This window comes from Ranitomeya variabilis, chromosome 6 (genome assembly GCF_051348905.1).
Source record: "Ranitomeya variabilis isolate aRanVar5 chromosome 6, aRanVar5.hap1, whole genome shotgun sequence".
Lineage (NCBI taxonomy): Eukaryota > Metazoa > Chordata > Amphibia > Anura > Dendrobatidae > Ranitomeya > Ranitomeya variabilis.
The window spans coordinates 337489902-337509798 of record NC_135237.1 but is presented as its reverse complement, the minus strand read 5'-3'; the positions used below and the strand labels follow the sequence as shown (position 1 = coordinate 337509798).

The 19897-nt window shown below is 43.4% G+C and overlaps 1 protein-coding gene across 1 annotated transcript in view; it reads left to right on the top strand.

The window, feature by feature from the left end:
• Positions 1-14872: 14872 nt before the first annotated feature.
• Positions 14873-19897, top strand: part of SLC35B3 (solute carrier family 35 member B3) — a 157402-nt gene continuing 152377 nt past the window's right edge. Inside the window, exon 1 of the mRNA XM_077269839.1 lies at positions 14873-15029. Within this exon, the coding sequence (XP_077125954.1) occupies positions 14959-15029 (71 nt within the window). The 5' untranslated portion in view covers positions 14873-14958. The remainder of the gene's footprint in view (positions 15030-19897) is intronic.

The window sequence follows — 19897 nt, the reverse complement described above, 5'->3', positions numbered from 1 at the left end:
CTGGATAGGAATTCTGCATATGGAGCCTGTCATCCACTTTTCCTGGTCCTGCCATGGCTATGGATTCATGAGTATAGACTGGAGATCCGGTTAGGTACTTTGCTGGTGACAGTCTTGCCACAAAAGGTCTCTTGTCCCTAAATGTCCAGTTCGGCCATCAATGACACCATTTTTCTCTGCCAGGTCTGCCACATGCTTACTAGTCATATGCTGACATCTTCAATAAGAAATAAGTGGAGATGTTACCCCCACATAGGCTGTACGATTGTCCTATTGACCTGCTCCCGGGATCTTTACCTTATCGAAGCTGTATCTACCCTCTGTCTCAGGTGTAGACCCTAGCCATATCCAATTACATTAAGAAGAACCTGGCATGAGTAATCATGCAGAAGTGTTCCTCACCGGCAGGAGCTGGCTTCTTCTTTGTATAGATTACACGATTAAAAACAAATATTCCAGAATTGTTTGATCGTCTTCGAGGTGCAATGATCTTCACCAAGCTCGATCTGAGAGGAAAACATAGAACCTGATCTGCATATGACAAGGAGATGAGTGGAAGACTGCTTTCAACACCCTAGATGGTCACTATGAGTACTTATGTGTTATACCATTTGGGCTGAGAGATTTCCCAGCTTTTTTCCAAGAGTTCTTGAATGACATCTTCCGAGATCTCCTTTATTGTTGGTTGATGATTTACCTGGGTGCTATCCTGGTCTTCTCTCCAGATCTGCCCTCTCATAAGAGGAACATTCACTAAATCTTGCAAAGACTCAGAGAGAATTGCCTGTATACTAAGTTTAAGAAACGCGTCTTTGAACAGTCCTCTATGCCTTTCCGAGGATATATCATCTCGCATACGGGTTGGAAGATGATCCTGCAAAGGTTTCTTTCATTATCAATTGGCCATGTCCTACTGACTTTAAGAAAATTCAGAGATTTTTAGGATATGACAACTAATACTACCAGTTTATTCCTCCCTTCTCCTTTCAGACTGCTTTCATTTTAGCAACGATCCGCAAGGGCGCCAATATAAAGGTGAGAACATATTTCTCTTCCCAAAACAGGCCATCTCCTCTGCTCCTGGACTACATAGGCTTGAGATCAACAAATAATTCTTCCTGGAAGTGGATACCTCATCCTCTGAGGCAGGGGCTGTTCTCACTCAGAAGCCTTCCTCCAGTTGAATGGTCACCTTCGGTATCTTTTCCAAGGCCTTCTCTGTTCCTAAACGTAACTGCTCAATTGGCAATCGTGAGTTATTGGTGAATGAGATGGCTTTAGAGGACTGGTGTTGCCTATTAGAAGGGGCAGTTAATCCGGTCATCATATACATCGACCATAAGAACTTGACTTATCCGCGGTCTGCACAAAGGCTGAATCCGCACCAAGCTAGATGGTTGCTGTTCTTTGCTCACTTTGACTTCATCTTAAATTTTTGACCAACCGACAAGAACGTCAAGGGGGGGCGTGGCCTGGACATCAAGGGAGCAGGACGCTGATTACATGAGCTCTGAGAAAGCAACTGCCTAATCCATAATAATCCGATAGGAAGATTTAATTTCTTCTCTAACAGACTACAGGGAATCAATTCTACACACCACCAGACATTTTTGTGTCCAAGATCCCTGAGGAAAGTGCAATTTCCTGCTGTTTGTTGGCCTGCTACAGAGCACATGGCTGGGGCCCTCCACTAGGCCGCATTTTGCAACATACTTTTCCGGCTCGCGTTCGGCACCAGAAAGGGCTGCATCGCCGGCTTCCCTCCCCACCCTCATCCACCTGGGGTGGTAAATAGGACTGGTGTCCCCCCTCCCGCAACTGATCAGTGAGGAGACCCGGGCGGCAATCCGGAACAAAGGCCCTTCGACTCTGAGGCGGGATCCCGGAGTGCATTGAGCCAGGTGATGGCAGGCGGCTTATAGCAGTATCGCGGACTGACCTGCGAATCCAAAACCCGGGGGATCCGCTGCAGAACACTGCCATCAACGAGCTGCCGAGGGTCCGCTGGGAGACCTGACATCCACGATCCGGAGAAGTGAAGAGGCGCGTCCTCGGGAGTCGGTCGGAGTAAAGACAGGGAGACCTGCCGGAAAGCGCCCGCGCTGCCGTGACGACCGAGACCTGAGCAGAGCTGAAGGCGCCTTCGGAGAAATCCTGCAGCCGCAGCTGAAGGTGAGTGGACCCGGGAGCAGCACTCGGCAGTGATATTATACCAGCGCGACGGTGGCTGGGTGCGGACCGGTGACCGCCGCAGCGGAGGAAAGGTCACAAGGGCCAGAAAACACTAGGTGGGCATAACGCTTATTATAGCGCTCTGTGCCTTCATAAGCCTGGCGATAAACACGGCGGTAACCACCTATTTGCATATCTGCTGGCCGTACGTTAGCCTGGGGGGCTCCCTCTCTGCTAGATCATAAAGACATCTTTACCACGTGGTGCCCATCACACACCAAGTCTCACTGTTTGATGTGATTCCACCCAGGTATCATAAATACTCTGAACTGCTAATAGACTGACCTAGACCACTAACCCCCTCCCCCCTATCTTTACAACACGACAGAACCCCTTTTCAATGCTATCAGATAGACTGAAAATCTGACATGAAGAACTAGACTCTCGGTCTTGCGGGCTGGGAGAGACTATTAAAGCTACTTATTAAGAGACATTCCAAAGCCTACTCAATTAGCCATGGGGAAAACCGGGGTTAAATCCTCACGAGGGACCGCAAAACCCTCTAAATCTATAACTCAAGCTGATGTGGATAAGTTCCTAAAAAAGCAATCTGATATATCTGAGTCTACTAAATTCCCAAGACACATAGACTCACAAATAGAAGAAGACTCAGATATTGAAAGTGATTCTGACTTAGGAGAGAACACTAAAGACAAGCAGGTGACCCGCTCATTCATAAAGAGAATACTTTCTAAGGGGTTAGAACCAATAGGAAAAGAACTAGCCGAAATAAAGCAGGACCTATCACAACAAGGTCACAGGTTGGAAATAGTTGAGAACACTCAGACATCAATATCACAACATACCAATATCCTTCTAAACTGCCTCAAAGATCACGAATCACAGATCCAAACGATTCAATCTACACTAGAAGATCACAAAAATCATGAATGTAGAAATAATATCCGCATTAAGGGGCTCCCAGAATCAGTAGCATTAGAGGCTTTATCAAAGGCTGCAATAGAAATTTTTGGTAAACTTCTAACAACTGAAGACCCCAAAGAAATTGAACTTGTCAGAGTTCATAGGTCACTCCGTCCAAAACCCAAACAGGGCGAACCCCCTCGGGATGTAATATGCCGATTCCTCGACTACCGAATTAAAGATCTCATTCTTCGCCGAGCGCGTGAATCGCAGGACATCACATATCAAGACTCACAAATAAGACTATTCCAAGACCTTTCGGCTACAACGTTGAAAAAACGAAGGATCCTGAAACCCTTTACGGAGGCCCTGACAATAAAGGGTCATCGCTTCCGCTGGTTGTTTCCCTTTGGAATTTTTATCACAGCAGGAGATAAAAAGCTCCAAGCCAGAACATCTATGGAGATCAAGGAACTTTGCAAGGTTCTAAATATCACCTTAGATACATACCCAGAATCTTTCCACTCAGCTTCACAGCAACAACCGTTCTCAATTCCTGCCCCATGGCACCTCGCAGGAACTCCTAAATCCCAAAGACTGAAAAGGAAATCAACAAAAACAGCACCTCCAAAAGGAGATCCTGAAATAACCTGATCTGCTGAAGACAGCTCTAATTCGTTATACTGCATCATTCACTTTAATTTGAGCTTAATTTTTCCACCGTACTTTGATGCTTAACTATTGTCCCTGAATCTACCCAACTCATTTCCCCCTTACCCCTCCCACCCCATCCCCAATTTTACCCCAACCCCACCCCCCAAACTTTTCATCCTACCCTCACCACTCTATACCCACTTCCATCCTAACCTACCCCCAATACCCTGGAATGGATATTAACGCATAGTAGCTTTAGCTAGTGACCCTGGATCTTCCCCTCCCTCCCCCCATCCACACCCCCCCACCTTTCCTCACTCCCTCACACCCCATCCTTGTCCTTCCTCAATCCAACCCCCCTCCGCAGCTTTCCACCCTATCCTCCCCACCCCGAACCCTACCCCCCACCCTAACCTACCCCTACACCCTGGTACGGATGTTAGACTCTCAGTTACTAGGCTTAGGAACATGGTTATTACTCTCCCTTAAAAGAAGTCTGTGAGACAGTTATGCCAAATATGTTAATTAAGATTTTTCTTGTGTTTGCATTCATAACTAATGTGTTGTCTATAAATTTTTTCAGGTTCCGGTTTTCTTCTACATCTCCCTTCTTCCTCCTTTGTTTCCTCTTTCCCTCCTTCCTTCCCAACCTCTATCCCAGTACCCTAGGGCACCCGCATCGTCGGATGACGACTATCCTACAGATACCCGACGACTCCAAATTTCATGGGCGCGGCATCTCAGGATAAGGTATTTACCTTCGCTTCCCTTATCGCAAATAGCTTAAACTCCCCGATCACCAGGCGACATACATTAAACCAACTTAAAAAGCAAAAAGCAGACGTCTTGCTAATTCAAGAAACACACTTCAAACCTGACAAACTTCCCAACTTTGAACACTCTCAGTATGATACATGGTTCCACGCTACCACGACACAAACCGGTTCAAGAGGCACATCGATAGTGATAGCAAAAGGAATACCTTTTCAACCCCGTATTTTGATAACAGATCCCAATGGCAGATATGTGTTGGTCAAAGGACTCCTGGCTGGGAACCTAGTCACAATGTGTAGCTTATACGCTCCCAACAAAAAAAACCTAAAATGGTTAATGTCAATGCTAAGGAAGATTGAGGATTTCCGAGAAGGATCTCTTATCATAGGCGGAGACCTGAATATAGCATTAGAACCTCTAATAGATACAACAACAAAAAAGAGCAACTTATCCACGAAAGATTTAATTAGAATTAAAGCAAAACTTGGGTCAATGGAGATAATTGACGTCTGGAGGTATTTGCACCCGTCAGACCTTGATTTCACTTTCTACTCTCACCCCCACAAATCATACCATCGGCTTGATTATATTTTCACACCCAGACAGTTGCTACCCAACGCATTAAAAGCCAACATAATCCCTAATATTCACTCAGACCACTCCATAGTGCTGTTTCAAACAACACTAACCAAACCCTTTTCTATAAATAGATCATGGCAACTTAATGAATCCATCCTGAACTCTCCGGAAATCAAAACTCGCATTGAACAAAAACTTAATCAATACTTTGAACAAAACAATACTGGAGAGATCTCCGCTTCGATGCTGTGTGAGGCCCATAAATCTGTAATTAGAGGAGAGTTAATCTCAATCTCCTCGCATCTCAATAAACAGAGACAACAAGAGATAAACACTCTATATAAAGAAATTCATGATCTAGAAACACGACACAAAAAACAAGCAGAACAACAACTACTAGAGGAACTAACCAAAAAAAGGCAATTTTAAACTTAAAATCAATGAAATGGTACACCTCGTGGCAAACCAAAATGTTCGTGCATGGTGACAAAGCAACAAAATTAACGCTATCAAAGCTCAGACAAAGGCAAGCGCTTACCTATATACATTCCATCCAATCCGCGAGTGGCCATAGTACCCAAAACTATAAGCAAATAGAGTCAGAATTCCTAAACTATTATAAACAACTCTATAATCTACGCCCAAAAGAGTCCAGTCCCGATAAATCTGAACGGAAATGCACTATTAAGACCTTCCTAACGAGCCTAAATTTACCCCAACTGACAGCCCCTCAAAAACACCTTTTAATTAAGCCATTCCAGATGGAGGAGCTCCAGTCCACCCTGTCGGGGACCCCTCCAGGGAAAGCCCCTGGTCCTGATGGACTGCCAACAATATAATATAAATCCTTTCCTCTTGTGCTCCTCCCACGCCTCTTAAACATGTGCAATTCAATATTAAAGGGTGATCATTTTCCTACACAAACATTAGAAGCTAAAATATCATTAATATACAAAGAGGGTAAAGACCAAGAACAGTGTAGCAGCTATAGACCAATCTCATTGCTGAATGTAGACCTGAAACTATTCGCTAGCATGATAGCATGAAGAGTAGCTATGTTCTTGCCAGAACTGATACAAATCAGACAGGCTTTGTGGCAGGCAGAGAGGGAAAGGATAATGCTTATAAAATACTACATCTGATGCACTATGCAAAGGAAAGAAAATTACCCTTAGTTATACTCGGGACTGATGCGGAGAAAGCCTTCGACAGGGTGGACTGGACCTATCTAGAGGAGACCCTGATAAGTTTTGGTTTTCTACAGCAACTAATTATATCAATAATGGATATGTATAGAAACCCCAAACAAAGGTATTAGAGGAATATAGCTCCCTTACTAATTTCAAAGTAAACCTATCAAAATCGGAGGCACTAGACCTCAATGTCCCCCCACATACTCTATCTAAGCTAAAGAAACTTTACCCCTACTCATGGCCTAAACAATTCATTACGTACCTCGGAATTAAAATATGCAGGAGCCATAAAAAATTATTTGCCCTTAACTTCTATCCTTTACTCGATAAAGTGAAATCTACTATTAAATCCTGGAGAGACCAATACCTGTCATGGACAGTGTTAGGGTTGGCGGAACGCACTGAGTATATTTATTAGATGGGATTGGTGCGTTTGCAACCCGGGATCCACCGTGTAGGAAAGAACCTGCTGCTAAGTAATTGGCGGCACTATATGGCGGTATGAACCAGCTCTGTTAGCTTCACAGAGTGGCCGAGAAAGCAAAGCTCTGTGCCCTGTTAGACTTTCACAGAGGCACAGGCTAACTACCCAAACGAGAGCAGTCAGTGGTCATGCATGCACACAAAACTCCTCGCTGGAGGTGCCAGCATTCTAGGGGCTTATTTCAGCCAGGTCCCTGAATACACACAAGCACAATCTCCTCGCCGGAGGTGCCAGCATTCTAGGGGCTTATTTCAGCCGGGTCTCTGAACACATACAAACACATGACAACACTGGCGCAAAGCACATAACTTAGGAAGATACTAGCGCATGGCCGTGCGGCCATGCAAGCCTTAAATAGCTGCAGCACGTACAGGACCTTCCTAGAAGGACCAATGAGAGGCTGCTACAGAGCCTGCGCACCTACAGGACCTTCCTAGAAGAACCAATAGATTTGGCTGCAGTACCTGAGCATGTGACCCTTGATCTCCACTGAGAGATCTTACTCTGGGCATGCTCAGTGTGTGCAAAGCAGGACTTAGTCCCAGAAAAGCCTGCTCACCGCAGATCAGTGCAGGGTACAATAGCAGAGCCTGGAGAGGCAGCAGTAACCCTTTGCACAGTATCAGTCTTAGTGAGACGCTGGGACCGACGTCTCCGCTGAGCAGGCTCCACTGCGGCTGATGCAGAATGGGAGACCGCAGCAGACACGGATCGAGATTCCCCCTGTGCAGCAGAGGAAACTCGACTCCTAACATTGCCCCCCCCTCCTTGAGCCTCGCTACGCTCAAAAGCTGCAATGAGCAGCAGAGCCCGAATGTGCTCCACAGGCTCCCAGGTTCTATCCTCTGGACCGTGACCCTTCCAGTCCACCAGATAAAATTTCTTGCCATGTACCACCTTGCACCCCACGATAGCATTCACCTCAAACTCATCTGTGGATGAACCCGATGTCCCGGCAGATGACTCAGAAAACCGGGACAAATGAACAGGCTTTAAGAGGGAAACGTGAAAAGTATCGGTGATACCAAGGGGTGGAGGAATAACCAAACGGTAGACCACAGGGTTGACCTGTTCCAGAACCTTGAACGGGCCAATGTAGCGAGGCGCAAACTTAGTGGACTCAACTCGCAGCCTGAAGTTACGGGCGGAGAGCCACACTAAGTCGCCAGGAGCAAAGGTCGGAGCGGGGCGCCGGTGTGTATCAGCCGAAACCCTCATTCTCTCCTTGGAGGCCCGTATGGCATCCTGTGTGCGGTCCCAGATGTCACGTGCCTCCACCGCCCAGTCTGCCACCCTAGAATCGGTGGATGACACGGACACGGGCATGGGCACAGGGACACGTGGATGCTGGCCGTAATTAAGGAGAAAATGAGTCTGACCAGTGGAATCGGCTACGGCGTTGTTCAAGGCAAATTCCGCCCAAGGTAGCAAAGATGCCCAGTCATCCTGCCTAGCAGAGACAAAATGTTGCAAGTATGTCACCAGAGTCCTAACAGACAGGAAGGAAAAACCTCCTTAAAAGTTTAATTCTACCCAAATTCATTTATTTATTTCAAATGCTCCCTATACACATCCCAGACTCCTATCTAGTTAAAATAAACTCCTTATTTCTCCAATGTATCTGGAAAAATATTAAACCGCGAATTGGTTACCGCACGCTAACGCTATCCAGACCCAATGGTGGCATGGGTGCTCCTGATATAAGAAAATATTATTATGCCGCAGTATTGTCGCGAGCAGTTGACTTAATCCGAGGCACTCGGAACAAACAGTGGCTGGCGGTGGAGGGTGGACTCTCTCCTCTACCCATCAGACCACTTCTATTGACTTATACTAAGGCGCAGCCACCCCCAAAATCCCGCAACCCGCATACCCTATCGCTTTTTAGAATCTGGGCCAAAACTTACAACATTCTTCTCCCTCCTTCGTCTCCACTATTTACACTTGCGGACATCTTGCAACACACACTCACAACAACAAAAAGGGATATTTCCAGACAACAAGGGTTTGATATAGCTATAGACCGACTAATGTTAGACGGTGTACTCCTCCCATTAGCAGAAATTGGTAAACTTCCGGGTCTTGCAAATCTCAATTTTATACAATATTCCTCTCTCAAAAATTCACTGAAACAACTGCAGTATAACCCAGACTCCACGCAAAATCTTATGCCCTTTGAAACATTATGCGCTAAAACATCTAGACCTTCAAACATACTCTCCACAATATATCATTCGCTCTTAACCGGAAAACCTCTGTCTAAAAAGAGCTTATATAACAAAATGGGAAAAGGACCTGGGCTATTTGTTTACCGAGGCACAAGTGCAACATATCTATAAATATTCACATGGTCCTACAAGATGTGTTAAAACTCAGGAAAACTCCTTCAAAATAATATCAAGGTGGTATATATCACAGACGCAGATTCGGGCCTGGAAGGCTAGTGCCTCAACCACGTGCTGGAGATGTGAGAAAGGGATTGGAGACTACATACATTTATGGTGGTCATGCCCGATTATAAAAATCTTTTGGTCATCGGTGGAGAAGACCATTCAAGAAATTATGGGGAAAACACTGAAACTGACACCCGAAATTACACTCTTAAATTTCCCTATTGGGTCCGAGCATGTCTGTTCAATCACTCTTATCAGCAATATCATAGCCGCTGCTAAACTACTGATTCCGTTATACTGGAAGTCAGCAAACGTACCCTCACATTCCCAGTTATTAGCGAAATTAGATCAGCTATACCGCATGGCAGAACTGGTTGCTTCAGTACACCATTCACGAGCAAAATTTACAGAGAAGTGGCGTCCATGGGCTCTATATAGAGCTCACTGCTATACGGATTCTGAAGACCCAAATTGATGGTCATCCGAGATTGTTATAAGGTGCTCCCCCCCGCTACCTTCCCAACTCACTCCATCTTCTCTTTTTTCTCACCCGCTTGTCCCCCCTTTTCTACCTCTTTTCTATTCTTCCACTGTTAATTTTTTTTACGAACACTTCTTGTTCGCAATTAAGACAAGTTATACCCAGTGTCTTAACCCACAGACCAACCGTTTTCTGATGAGATTTTTAAACCACTCTAATACCAATCACCATGGATACTGATCCTTATGTAGTAATCCATCGTTATTAATCAATATCAACGCTCAAGTCTCTATATTCACGATTTATATCTGACCATTTGTCTGTATGATATGGCTCAAGTTTATTTCTTTGTTGTGACTTGTTAAAATTTGTTACTGTACATTTAAATTTGTTAAAATTAATAAAAAGAACATTGAAAAGAAAAGACAAGAACGTCAAGATGGATTTGTTTTCTAGGTCCTTTCTACCCACCGACCAAAAGGAGGAACCCCATCTTGTCATCAAGCCTTCCAAGATGGTTACTTTGGATCTGCTAAACTTGTCTCAGATTCCTTCAAGGAAGAATTTAGTACCAGAATTGGATAGGTGGATAGGAGGCATGTTCTGCTGTGGGGGCACCATCTGGGCAAGTTTCATCATTTCCTGTGCCTTCAGCTCCCTGGCAGCACTTTGCCATGAATTTTATCATGGTTCGTCCTGTGTCCTCTGGATGCTACGTCATCTGGGTGGTGGTGCACTGCTTCTCAAAGATAGCTTACTTTACCCTATTGTCTGGTCTTCCATCTGCTTCTGTGCTAGCTGTACAGTTTATTCAGCACACTTTCTGTCTTAAAGGATTTTCTCATCACATTGTATCTGAAATGGGCGTCCATTTTACATCCACAATCTGGAGAGCCACTTGTAAATTTCTGAATGTGGTCTTGGATTTCTTTCCTGAATACCATCTTCTATTTAACTGTCAAGTGGAAAGGGTCGACCAAATTCTGTCCAATTTTCTGCTCCATTCCATGAATGTGTACCATGATGACTAGGCAAACAGCCTGGTAGTCCTCTTCCAGTGTTGGAAGCTTCTGTAGTGTCTGCAGCCGGTGCCCTCACAGAAGATTTCGCCATGATCTGGAGGCACACCAAAGCGACTCTTGAAAAGTCCTCAGAATGAATGAAAAGGTATGCTGACAAAAGATGCATGAATCCACCATGTTTTCATCTGGGAGATAAGATGTTGCTCTCCTCGAAACATATCCATCTCAAGCGTCCATCTTACATGTTGGGTCCTCGCTTTATCGATCCCTTTGAGGTCATCAAGCAGATCAATGCTGTGTCCTACAAATTAAAGCTTTCAGCTTTGCTATGCAAGCCTAACTCCTTACATGTATCTCTCCTTAAATGGGTTGTCCACTAATAGGGCAACCTGTTCCTGAAGTAAACATTTGGCCTCTATAAAAAAAAAAATCTATACTCACCTCCCGTGCCGGCGCCATTCCATAGGGCACCGATCACCACCGATGTCATTCCACCGCATCAGAGCTCTGGGACTGTGAGTGCTGACACCGCTGGAACGGCGCCAGCACCGAATGTCAGTATAGGTTTTTTTTATTTTGACAGTGTAATGAAATTCAGCAGTCAGAGACTTATAGCAGTACTTACATAGTTAAATGCATTAAAGAGGTATAAAACAGCCGACACCTCACTGTATGGTACGTTGAATGTTGAGAAGTGGGAAAGTTTTGAGCACTTTTAGAAAACCTTACTGTTATTGATTTCAATTTAATCCCTTAACGACCGATGATACGACTTTTATCGGCAGTAGTTAAGGGTACTTAAACCACAGTGCCGTTAATTAACGGTGCTGTGGAAAAAGTGTATAGTGCCCCCCCCAGAGTCAGATTTTCTCCAGGGTTTTGGCTGGCAGGGTTAGCTGAGACCCCAGAGAACATAATTTGGGTCGGTTTTTACCGACCCCCAGGTTGCGATCGCCGGTATTAACTGTATACTGGCACCCACAAAAAAAAGCGCAATTTGACATTTAATTTCTCAGTCCTCCGAAGTGATCGCACATCAGAGGACAGAGAAATAGGGTCCCTGATCCCTCCCCGGTACCTTCTGGTGCTCCTCAGCACTCATGCTTCCCCCATGGGCGCCGCCATCTTCTCACGGGAAGAAAACGGTGGGCGCATGCACAGTGCGCCCGCCGAATCTGACCGGCACTCCGCAGATCTTGGGGTCTCGGCTGCAGGGGGTAGCTGAGAACCCAAAGAACATGATTTGGGTTGGTTTTTACCCCTTGTTTTGCGATCGCCGTTACTAACCGTGTAACGGCGGCGGCAAAAAAAGTCCGATATGCATTTAATTTCTCTCTCCTCTATTGTGATCGCTCATCAGAGGAGAGGGAAATAGAGTCCCTGATCCCTCCCCGGTACCTACGTTGTCCCTCCATGGCCCCTGAAGTCCCCCGTGCCTCTGGTTTCTTCTTCTTCTGGGAGAAAATGGCGGGCGCATGCGCAGTGCTCCCGCCGAGACCTGCTGGCCGGCACCCGGCAACAATAGGAAGATTTTTCTTATTGGTTCATTTTTGTCACCGTGATAGACCCTATCACAGTGATCAAAATAAAAAAAATAGTAAATAAACCCCCCTTTATCACCCCCTTAGTTAGTAAAAAATAATTAAATAAAGAAAATGTATTTATTTCCATTTTCCAATTAGGGTTACAGTTGGGCTAAAGTAAGTTGGGCTAAAGTTAGGGATAGGGTTGAGGCTAAAGTTAGGGTTGGGTATAAAGTTAGGGTTAGAGTTGGGAATAAGGTTAGGGTTGGGATTAGGGTTTGGATTAGGGTTAGGTTTAGGATTAGGGGTAGGTTTGTGGTTAGGGTTATGGTTAGGGTTGGGATTAGGGTTAGGGGTGTGTTGGGGTTAGGGTTTTGATTAGGGTTATGGTTAGGATAAGAGGTGTGTTGGGGTTATAGTTGGAGTTAGGATTGGGGGGTTTCCACTGTTTCCACTGTACATCAGGGGGTCTCCAAACGGCTCCATCACTGATTCCAGCCAATTTTGCATTCAAAAAGTCAAATGGTGCTCCATCCCTTCTGAGCTCTGCCATGCACCCAAACAGTGGTTTACCCCGACATACGGGGCATCAGCGTACTCAGGATAAATTGGACAACAAGTTTTTGGGTCCAGTTTCTCCAGTTACTCTTGGGAAAATAAAAAAATTGGGGCTAAAAAATCATTTTTGTGGAAAAAAAAAAAGATTTTTTGTTTTCAAGGCTCTGCTTCATAAACCTCTGTGAAGCACTTAGGCATTCAAAGTGCTCGCCACACATCTAGATAATCTCCTTGGGGATATAGTTTCCAAAATGGGGTCACTTGTGGGGTGTTTCTACTGTTTAGGCACATCAGGGGCTCCGGAAATGTAACATGACACCCGCAGACCATTCCATCAGTCTGCATTCCAAAACATCACTACTTCCCTTCTGAGCCCGGACGTGTGCCCAAACAGTAGTTTTCTCACACATATAGGGAATCAGTGTACTCAGGACAAATTGGACAACTTTTCGGGTCCAGTTTCTCTTGTTACCCTTGGGAAAATAAAAAAATTGGGGGCTAAAAAAATCATTTTTATGGAAAAAAAAAGATTTTCATGGCTCTGCATTATAAACTTTTGTGAAGCACTTGTGAGTTCAAAGTGCTCATCACACATCTATATAAGTTCCTTGGGGTGTCTAGTTTACAAAAGGGGGTCACTTGTGGGGGGTTTCTACTGTTTAGGCACATCTGGGCTCTGCAAACGCAACATGACGCCTGCAGACCATTGTATCAAAGTCTGCATTCCAAAACAGCTCTCCTTCCCTTCCGAGCTCTGCCATGGGCCCAAACAGTGGTCCCCCCCACATATGGGGTATCATTGTACTCAGGACAAATTGCTCAATAACTTTTGGGTCCAATTTCTCCTGTTACCCTTGTGAAAGTAAAAATTTGGGATTGAAAAATCATTTTTGTGGAAAAAATATGATTTTTTATTTTCACGGCTCTACATTATAAACTTCTGTGAAGCACTTGGGGGTTCATAGTACTCACCACACATCTACATAAGCTCCTTGGGGGTCTAGTTTCTAAAATGGGGTCACTTGTGGGGGGTTTCTACTGTTTAGGTACATCAGGGGCTTTGCAAACGCAACATGACGCCCGCAGACCATTCCATCAAAGTCTGCATTACAAAACGTCACTACTTCTCTTCCAAGCTCCGACGTGTGCCCAAACAGTGATTCCCCCCACATATGGGGTATCAGCATACTCAGGACAAATTGAACAACAACTTTTGGGGTCCACTTTCTCCTTTTACCCTTGGGAAAATAAAGAAATGTTGCTAAAAGATCATTTTTGTGACTAAAAAGTTAAATGTACATTTTTACCTTCCATGTTGTTTCTGCTGCTGTGAAACACCTGAAGGGTTAATAAACTTCTTGAATGTGGTTTTGAGCACCTTGGCGGTGTAGTTTTTAGAATGGTGTCACTTTTGGGTATTTTCTGTCATGTACACCTCTAAAAGTGACTTAAAATGTGAGATGGTCCCTAAAAAAAAGGTTTTGTAAATTTTGTTGTAAAAATGAGAAATTGCTGGTCAACTTTTAACCCTTATAACTTCCTAACAAAAAAAATGTTGTTTCCAAAATTGTGCTGTTGTACAGTAGACATGTGGGAAATGTTATTTATTAACTATTTTATGTGACATATCTCTCTGATTTAAGGGCATAAAAAGTCAAAGTTTGAAAATTGCAAAAATTTTAAAATTTTCACCATATTTCCATTTTTTCATAAATAAACACAAGTAATATCGAAGAAATGTTACCACTGACATGAAGTACAATATGTCATGAAAAAAACAATCTCAGAATCATTGGATCCATTAAAACGTTCCAGAGTTATAATCTCATAAAGTGACAGTGGTCAGAATTGTAAAAATTGGCCTGGTAGTTAAGTTGCAAATTGGCTCCGTCACAAAGGGGTTATCTAATTCATGATGAATATTATTATACGTTTGTTATTGTTATTTATACATTTGTTACTGTATATTACATGTAAGGTTAAATTCTAGTAATGAGGACACGTTTTTCATTCTTGCAGAGCAGGATCATTCACTATTCTTCCACCTGTATACAGGATGTGGATGGTGTCAAATGACTCCAGTTAAACACTTCCCAGTTAACTAGTAACGTCCACGAAGTAGAAGGAGATCAGAAAACAAGGAAGTCCGTATATCAGCTTAGGCAATTTTGTTTTCTTTGTATCTTCGTTTTAATGAGGGTATGTTTACTGAAAGCAACACTCGGCCATCTTCAAGTAGCTTCAACAACCAGCAGAACGGCAGTAATGAAAGGTACTGAATTATATATGGTTTTAGCAGAAAAATATCTGAATTAGCATATGGGAAGTCTCACAATACACCATTGCCTGCATAGCAAGTATAGAACATGAAGTAATATGAAAAACATTAATATTATTTTTTTTTTTTTTAGCTTTATAGGTTAAAATGTTTATGCTTTTATTTTACATGGCAGTCGTGTCCTATAAAAAGTGGATATTATGATTGAAAAATGTTTACAGTTAAATGCAACTTGTCATTAGATTCATGCTGCCTGAGGTTTGACACTGGTTGATTCATAGTTTGAAATTCGGCTGGGTTCAGACTAGTCCACCGGACATCTTCTCAACCTGCTCTGGTAATTGATAGCTTTCTCACACAGGAGAGACCTGTCAATCACCTGGAATACTTTAGACAAGTGACATCTCTCCTGTGGTACCCAACCTGTAAAACTATGTTTTTTATGAAACATTGTACATAAAAATACTCGAACATGTGAACAGCCATGTAGCCTAATAGATACGAGTTCTATACATTAAAACCGGGGATAGATGTCATATGCGAAAAAATGATGTCTGAATGAGCCCTTACACAGATTGCCTAATCCTAATGTCTGAGAATTGCACAAATATATACCCACCCCTCTTTAGATTAAAGTTTAGAGTCTTAATGAATATGCAAAAACTATTTTCCTTATTTCAGATGCGTTGAATTTTTAAAATGTTATTTTCAAAATGTTTGGGGGATATTTCTAAATACTGCTGTAAGGTGAAACCATTCACAAGATGGGAAAATGGTGGCAATTTTTTTAAATGCTGTTTATACATTATCCTAAAATGAATGAATGATTACATAAAAGGAAAATAGGTATGTATGTATTCCTTTTTATTTTAATGTAAGGTAAATACATATGACTCTTCTGCACATCTGAAAGTAAAAGTATGACTGTATGTATTGATTAAGGCCCACTTCAAATGTACCCAGAGATGCATTACAATTTCCAACCAGTGTTAACTAAAATGGCAGATGGAAACTGATGGAGGTAGTGATATCATTGTTTCCATTGGGATCATTCCCACCTGTCCAGCACATAGGTAGGTGAGGAATCTTTTTTCTTCCAAGGGCCATTTGGATATTTAAACCATCCATCAGGGGCCGTACAAATTGCGCGCTAACTCTGCCCACAAAGTAAGTCTTGACGCTGGCACTGGTGAAAGGATGTAATCTTCCACTGAATGTTCCTCAACATTCAGGCGTGAACACTGCTCACAGAGCATGAAGAAATTATTGGGCCGTCGGTCGTCAAAATAGAGCTGCTGGCCCAAGCACAGTGGTCCCCGGGAATGTGCCCGGGGGGCGTAAAAAAGGTCATAGAGGGCCCTAAAAGGCCTGTGAGCCTGAGATTCCCCACCCATGACTTAAGAGAACTACAGGAGTATAATTGCTACAGGATGCAACTATTTAGGACAGTGTCAAACTTTTTTTACTTTAATTTTGTTTGGCTTCTTTTTATGGTGTTCACAATGCAGTATAGGTGAGATAATGTTATTCTGCAAGTCAGTTCAATTACAGCAATACCAAAGTTATCTTTTATTTATTTGTTTTCTTACTTTTGCACAGTTAAACTTGTGTATTATTGTGTAGTAAAAGGGGTTGCCCGGGCTTGGGGAAAAAGTCTGCAGTCACTCTACACTCCCTGACAGAAGTTATGTTGCTTATCCATGTAAATAAAAGCTTATAACTAGTGTTGAGCGATACCGTCCGATACTTGAAAGTATCGGTATCGGAAAGTATCGGCCGATACCGGCAAAGTATCGGATCTAATCCGATACCGATACCCGATACCAATACAAGTCAATGGGGCTCAAGTATCGGACGGTATCCCTGATGGTTCCCAGGGTCTGAAGGAGAGGAAACTCTCCTTCAGGCCCTGGGAACCATATTAATGTGTAAAATAAAGAATTAAAATAAAAAATATTGCTATACTCACCTCTCTGACGCAGCCTGCACCTTTCCAAGGGAACCGGCAGCGTTGTTTGCTTAAAATTCTCGCTTTAACTTCCTTACGCGAAGTCCCGGCTTGTGATTGGTCGCGCGCCGCCCATGTGACCGCGACGCAACCAATCACAGCAAGCGTGACGTAATTTCAGGTCCTTCAGGATTTTAAAATTACGTTCCGGCGTTGTGATTGGTTGCGTCGCAGTCACATGGGCGACGCGACCAATCACAAGCCGTGACGTCACGGGAGGCTGGACACGCGCGCATTTTAGACCTCTTGAGACCTCTATGGTTACTGATTGCCGGTGGCTGTGAGCGCCCCCCTGTGGTCGGCGCTCACAGCACACCTGCAAATCTGCTGTGTAGCAGCGATCTTATGATCACTGCTGCATAGCAGAGCCGATCGGGCTGTGCCTGCTTCTAGCCTCCCATGGAGGCTATAGAAGCATGGCAAAAGTAAAAAAAAGAAGTTTTTAAAAAAGTGAAAAAAATAAAAAAAATATAAAAGTTTAAATCACCCCCCTTTTGCCCCAATCAAAATAAATCAATAAAAAAAAAACCCAACCTACACATATTTGGTATCGCCGCGTTCAGAATCGCCCGATCTATCAATAAAAAAAAAGCATTAACCTGATCGCTAAATGGCGTAATGAGAAAAAAATTCGAAACGCCAGATTTACGTTTTTTTGGTTGCCACGACATTGCATTAAAATGCAATAACGGGCGATCAAAAGAACGTATCTGCACCAAAATGCTATCATTAAAAACGCCAGCTCGGCACGCAAAAAATAAGCCCTCACCTGACCCCAGATCACGAAAAATGGAGACGCTACGAGTATCGGAAAATGGCGCAATTTTGTTTTGTTTTGTTTTTTGCAAAGTTTGGAATTTTTTTCCACCACTTAGGTGAAAAATAACCTAGTCATGTTAGGTGTCTATGAACTCGTAGTGACCTGGAGAATCATAATGGCAGTTTTAGCATTTAGTGAACCTAGCAAAATAGGCAAGCAAAAAACAAGTGTGGGATTGCACTTTTTTTGCAATTTCACTGCACTTGGAATTTTTTTCCTGTTTTCTAGTACATGACATGCTAAAACCAATGATGTCGTTCAAAAGTACAACTCGTCCCGCAAAAAATAAGCCCTCACATGGCCAAATTGACGGAAAAATAAAAAAGTTATGGCTCTGGGAAGGAGGGGAGCGAAAAACGAAAACGGAAAAAGCTCCGGGGGTGAAGGGGTTAATGGACACAGAATGGTCAGATTTTGGCAAGACAAAAGTTTTGTCGCCCACAGAAAGTAATTTGATATTCAAACAAATAATTAACTTAAAATACAAATATATGTTGGATAACATTGGTGAATTAAGTTGTGGTGCTATTAGAGTCATATTTAATATTTTGTATGACTTCCATGAGCTTAAAGGACTGCATCCATGCAGTTCAACAATGATTCATACAATTTATTAATGAAGTCATCAGGAATAGCAAAGAATGCAGTCTTACATGTCTTCCAGAGTTCATCTAGATTCTTTGGTTTTGTCTTCCAAGCTTCCTCTTTCATCCTACCCCAAACATGCTCAATGATGTTCATGTCTGGTGACTGGGCTGGCCAGTCCTTGAGCACCTTGATTTTTTTTGCCTGGAGGAACTTTGTTGTAGAGATGGATGTATGAGAAGGAGCACCATCCTGCTGCAGAATTTGACCCCTTTTATGTTTTGGAATATAAGAGGTAGCTAATACTTCTTGATATTTTAGTCTATTGATATTGCCTTCCACCTTGCAAATGTTTCGCACACCCCCATACTAAATGTAACCCCAGATCATGATCTTTCCACCACCAAATGTAACTGTTTTCTGGGTGTTATGTGGATCCATATGGGCTCCAGTAGGTCTCCTGCAGTATTTGCGGCGGCTGTGGTGTAATTCTACTGAAGATTCATCAGAGAAATTCACCTTCTCCCACTTTTCCAGTGTCCATCTGTTTAGCAGGCTGTGGGACTTTGCAAATGCCACACAGTTTTTTATTTGCCTTTTGTTTAGTGCTGGCTTCTGGGCACTGATTCGACCATGGAGGCCATTTCGAGACAGAATTCTACAAACTGTTCTAGTTGACACAGGGACTTGAGGTGACCAGGCCTGTTGGAGCTCTGCTGCAGTGGAAGAGGGGCTTGCTTTGGATTTTCTAACCAACAAACGTTCCTACTGAGCAGTTGTCTTCCGGGGTCTGCCGGACCTGAGCTTGTTAAACACATCTCCAGTCTCTTCAAATCTTTTTTTAATTATTTGTTCTTGACGCTGAGACACATAAAGGTGCCAGCCACCTCTGCAGTGGATCTGGTCTTCAGCCTCTTGATAATCCAGGCTTTGGTAGCAGGGTGTATTTTTGGTATGTTGTCAGAGCTCAAGTTGCAGTTCAAGTGAAGGTCTGGGGTGCTGGGTTTCTTTTTATACACACACACTAATTAACCAATCATTTACTGAGCACAGGTGAGGATGCAAACTAGGATTGGGCGCATTATATGACCAGGCGACAAAACTTTTGTCTTGCCAAAATCTGACCATTCTGTGTGCATTAACTGATCAATATTTCTGCATTGATGCCAATTTATTTTCTTAACCTAAACCACATTTCGGAGGGTTTCAGCTTTCAAAAGAATAATTTATACAACCAATTGATGAATTTAACGTCAGGTTATAAGCTTTTATTTACACAACATGGATAAGCAACATAACTTCTGTCAGGGAGTGTATGTGACTACAGACTGGCAAATCATGACAGTGTGTGGTGAGCACACTGTTATAATACCCCATGCCACTCAGAGGTCATGTGACGGCAAGTAGGCGATTTGCGTGCTTGCCGACTAGACTCGTTTGGCTTCTCTC